Source organism: Etheostoma spectabile, chromosome 22 (assembly GCF_008692095.1).
Source record: "Etheostoma spectabile isolate EspeVRDwgs_2016 chromosome 22, UIUC_Espe_1.0, whole genome shotgun sequence".
Lineage (NCBI taxonomy): Eukaryota > Metazoa > Chordata > Actinopteri > Perciformes > Percidae > Etheostoma > Etheostoma spectabile.
Genome location: NC_045754.1, coordinates 12,184,284 through 12,189,533, shown reverse-complemented (window position 1 = coordinate 12,189,533; position 5,250 = coordinate 12,184,284). Strand labels below are relative to the sequence as shown.

The 5,250-nt window shown below is 37.6% G+C and overlaps 1 protein-coding gene across 1 annotated transcript in view; it reads left to right on the top strand.

Moving 5' to 3' along the window:
- Positions 1 to 462: 462 nt before the first annotated feature.
- Positions 463 to 5,250, top strand: part of vipr1b (vasoactive intestinal peptide receptor 1b) — a 48,257-nt gene continuing 43,469 nt past the window's right edge. Inside the window, exon 1 of the mRNA XM_032504188.1 lies at positions 463 to 706. Coding sequence (XP_032360079.1) covers positions 653 to 706 — 54 coding nt within the window. The 5' untranslated portion in view covers positions 463 to 652. The remainder of the gene's footprint in view (positions 707 to 5,250) is intronic.

Here is a 5,250-nt window from a genome sequence, read left to right as displayed (position 1 = left end):
AAAATTGGCACATCATTCAAACTAAATGAAATAAAAACATTAAAAAACAGACTAAGCAAAAAATGTTTTCTCCTTCAAAAAAAAGCCATTGCAGAGTAGAATGACGCTACTCTAAGTCATCTATAGTCGTTCATTGTCTTCTTCTGCAGTGCACCTGACTAATAGCACCTGACTGGAGAATTAGCGCCACCTACCGCTTATCCCGACGAAGTCCTGAGGCCTAGGAAACAGCACATGACTACACTTTTATTTTCAAAAAAGTCTGTTCAAGTTTACAATACATTTGGTTGGCAACCTGGCTACTGGCATCACGAATTAGAATTAGGACTAATCAGGCCCCCATTTTAATCACGTTAGTCGGTCACCAGCAGCCTCGTTAACAAAGTGCCTCCCGTGACACGCGGACCCGCGGCGTGTGTGGACTTGTGAATGGGCGGTGCTGTCAAACAGACGCAGCTCTCCTGCTGGAGGAGCGCGCAGAGAAAAAGCCTAGTCCGCTGGAGCGGCAGCAGCTTAACTCACACATCTGAACATACACAGGCATCCACACCTACACACAGCCTCGCTCCATCCTCACACACCTTTATTTACAAAGGAGTTCTGCAGATATCGAAGAGCCTTTATTAAGATAACCTCAAAAACTAAAGACAGGATGGATGCTTCACAGCTGTTCTGTCTATTGCTGTTCTACGGATATCTGCAAAAAGTAAGTGGGCTATCCTTTACTTTAGCAATATTGTTTCTTTATTTTAAAAGGAAAATTGCCTTTTATGGTGTGTGGCTAAGAGTCAGTTACAGCCTCATTTTTAAAGCCAAAGACAATTAGGTTAGTTAATAGACAGTAAAGCCACTTCCAACACTGTGAGCGCATCAGAGACCGACACGTTTCTCACAGCCAAATTTAGACGAGTTTAGAAATCCTGATTCAGCTTGTTGTACGGCTGGTTTAGAAATCGATGTTGATGACGGACAATACATTTTGCATGCTCCAAGATAAAACATTTTTTTTGTTGCATATTTTGCAGTTACTGACAATGTAAAAAAGGTTTCAGTCCTTTTATAGTGATACATCAGTCATTTTAACCTATTTTGTTCGAGGATGTTCTCAAATCGTGGGGTAGCCTACAGCCTGAGACATATGATTTTAGAAAATCAGATATTTCATCCCAGAATTGAAATTGTCAGATTGAGTTTTTTTTCAGGTCTGTGTCTGAGTTTAGCCACTTTTCTGCAGTCAAAAGTCAACCCCTTTATAGCAAATAGTTGTATTTCCTGCTGCTTTTGTTATATGAGTGATTAACACAGTTATCAATTTTAATGGCAATTTAATAATTAGTTGATCGGAATCCTTCAATGGGAAATAGCCTAAGTACAATTGCTTAAGGCAATGCAGTTATATAATTTAATACACACAAAATGAGTGTCTGGTGAGTACAATTAAAAAAGTGCTGGTGTCTTATAAACAATGTTACATCTCCTCTACAGTAATTTAACTGAACTAAATTCACAGATTTTCAATATAATCATAGGCCTATATATTTATGTATTTATTTATGTCTCTTTACGCTTCCTGGTCTAAGATTTTTGGAGGAAAAGCCTTTGTACATTGCCACGTGGTGATATGTCATCCTGCAGTGCAGTATTGCTGCTCACAGTGTGCACACAAAATTTCCTGCACTTGCAGATGCACATGTGTATAGGGACGTTGGGTTAAAAGTGAAATCATCCATCTGATGGAATGATAAGAAAAACTGTTAGCCTGCTCAAAAGTACCTTGGGATTTTGGTCTTCTCATTAGGCTTGTTAAAACCAAGTGTCATCTACAGTTAGGTCTTATTTTACAGAAATGTTTTTTATCTCCATTAGGAAATGTCAGAAGTGCTCTGCTACTTTTCCTCTCACTGCAAACAACTCCTGACAGGGATTTAAACCTGTGCATCTACTTTAAAGAACTGCATATTATCTCTGACAGGTATCAGTGTACCATAAATGATCAAGAAGGACAATGATTTTTGTTAGACTTTCAAAAATATGTGAGAATTAATTAAAAGATTAAGTCTGATTCTAAGAAGCTCAAGGTTTCATATTATGGTACTGTCTGGTTGTGTCCTTAGGTGGATTTTAGTCACTCAGCATTGCTTCCTTAAATGCCTGTCAATGAAGCTCCTCCAGGCAGAACAGACTGGGAACATCCAAGCAACCGTGTGAAAATGTCTTCCTCCCCACTTCTGACAACTCTCAGATGTCTGGCCGACCCTGTGGCTTTAAAAGATCAACAAGATACATCATTTGTTGACATGTGTCCGAGGCTCTTACAGGCAGCTGTGTGGAAAGCATGTTGCCGGTGTGCTCCTGGTGTGCTTCTTTCCTGTGCTTGGGACTGGCTGCTTTACAATAACATGATCTGGCGCGTTTATATAGTGAGGAAATTGGATGTTGAGGGAGCGCAGAAAATGCCATAAGTGGTTAAAAAGTGCATGTTAGTGGCTGGATGTCACCATTATCTAACACAACGCAGATGGGATAAGAGGAGGAGTCGTGGGCAAGAATAACTTTTCCTACCTGCCTCTTTCCAAACATGAAAACACATGATATAAACCAAAAGAAACTTTTTTAAATAATCGCACCTTGGATACCATATAAAGGTGTATACAATTTTAGAAATATGCTTATTTGCTTTTGTTATACCAAGAGTTAGATGAGAAGATAAATAGGCTACCTCTAGATAAAGCTAGAACTGGATGATTAGCTCACAGTAGCGTAGTGAAGACTGGAAGCAAAAAGCCAGCACGGCTCATGCCAAAGTTCAATAAAGAACGGGAAGAGCTGACAGGAAAATGAAAGAAGAAGCTTGCGTCTGTGTGTGGCAACACAATGCAGAGTAATGTGTTTATTCCCATCCTACACTTCACTGGAGAGCAACATCTATCATGCGTGTACCTCTGTACTAGTTTCAAAATAGCAATTTGCTGTTTAAGGTTGCACCATTAAAATCGTCTTAGCTAGTAAACAGTTTAATAATGCAAGAAAACATTTGTAGCACTGTAAAACAATCAATTAAACGCAAAGTTAATGTACCACCACAAGGTGTTACATAACTACCACAAATGAATGAAATATATTAAACTTAATTGTTTGTAAATAAATAGTTATAACTTTGTTTTATTTATTTATATATGCATACATAAAGAAATTTTAATACAGAGGTTATTTGTGCTGTAACATCTGATATCTGATTTTGCTAACATTATTAGCAAAACACTATTGCCATGACGTTTTGTAATTTTAGGTATGTTGTGTTATGTGAAATATTATTTGCATTCTTCATTAAACTGCATTTTATCAGCAAGCTAATGTTAGTTTTGTCCATTAGTTTAGTCAACTATATTCCTGGCAGTTACTTGGTGTGTAAACTGTAAATATGTAGTACCAACTCTCTTTGTAAAGATGACTTTTTTTTGCGACCAGTTTGAATTTAGTAACATGCAAATCTCCACTTAAAAAAGTACACTTAAGTTAAAATAAAGCTAGATTGGGACTCACAAGGAGCGGTGCACTTTGGAAATCATAGCGTCCGGAAATAGTTCCAGCACGTATCCTTGTCTGTTTGTGCACAGATTAAACAAACAAGATATAACGCATAAGCATTATAGGTTCTGGTATGCATATTTTTTAACATTCAACAGAGCCAGGTCTTTATGCTAAATTAAGCATATTGACCTCCAGATTAAGCTTCACAGTTAACTTTGGAGTGGTATTAATGTTATCACCTAAACTCTTGGCAAAAAAACTAATATGTGTATTTCACAGAACTATTTCTTCAAGACATTTGGAAAATGTTGATATCAGCAATCATGGCAATTTACTCAGTGTACTCAATTTTAAACACTGCTATTTCCTGTCTTTATGTTTGTTTGGCTGGAACAGTGTTTAATCTTTAAATCATGTCCAATGCACACACGTAGCTTACTGGCTAACGCTGTGAGACTGAAGAGGAACTGGCATGCTGTTGCTCTCCAGTGAAGTGTAGGATGGGGATACTCTGCATTGTGTGGCCGCACACAGACACAAGCTTCTCCTTTCGTTTTCCTGCCAAGTCTTCTCGTTTTTATTTGATTGTATCTTGCACTCAAACAAAGCAAGACGGGCGGCCGTTTGAAATGAAAACAATCCCTAAAAACTTGAAGCAACAAGCATGGTAGCCCTTTTGATGAGCTCTGTGCTAACAAACTAAGCTGGCAGTTATTCATGTGATGTTTTCCTCATGGAGACATTGTGTGTGTGTGTGTGTGTGTGTGTGTGTGTGTGTGTGTGTGTGTTTGTGTCTTGTCCCTAAGCTTTGCAGAGGTCTACTTATCATCGCAAGTTTGGGATGACTTTGATTCATTGCCCACTACAGCAATATTCATGGCTGTCTAAAGTGTAGATATTATAGGTAAGTTTTCAGCATCTCTAACTGGCGGGCACTTAATATTGTGTCAACATTTTGAGCTCATGCATAAATTACCGGTACAGGACCCTCCCAATCGTCTCTTGTCTCATCATCCATGAATAACCCACATACTCCCATATATCACATACTCTGAACTCTGACTATTTTGTTATCATTGGTCTCATTATTTGAGGCTCTAGTCACAATATACAGGCTTATACCTAATAAACTATCCCCATGCAATGAAGAGAGCTTGATCCCAGCAGCCTACAGTTCAAGTCCATGCACACATTCCAGTATCATGTCTATTTCCCGGGCCTCTGATGAAGGACTTTGTTCCAGTTTTTCTACTGTTTATGCTGCATTAATAGTTTTTGGGAAACTTTAGGTTTCCTGCCTCTAGTTTCCTTTTTCCAAAAGCCTGAAGAAACAAAAAAATTACATGTGTATATATATATATATATATATATATATATATATATATATATACATATATATATATATATATATATATATTTATATATATACATTTATATATATACATACAGTATATGTCTAGTGCAAGCCAAAGTTTGGACACACCTTCTCATTCAATGCGCTTCCTTTATTTTCATGACTATTTACATTGTAGATTCTCACTGAAGGCATTGAAACTATGAATGAACACATATGGAAGTATGTACTTAACAAAAGGTGTGAAATAACTCTTAAATAGGTCTTATATTTTAGATTCCTCAAAGTAGCCACCCTTTGCTTTTTTGATAGCGCTGCAAACCCTTGGTGTTCTCTTGATGAGCTTCATGAGGTAGTCACCTGAA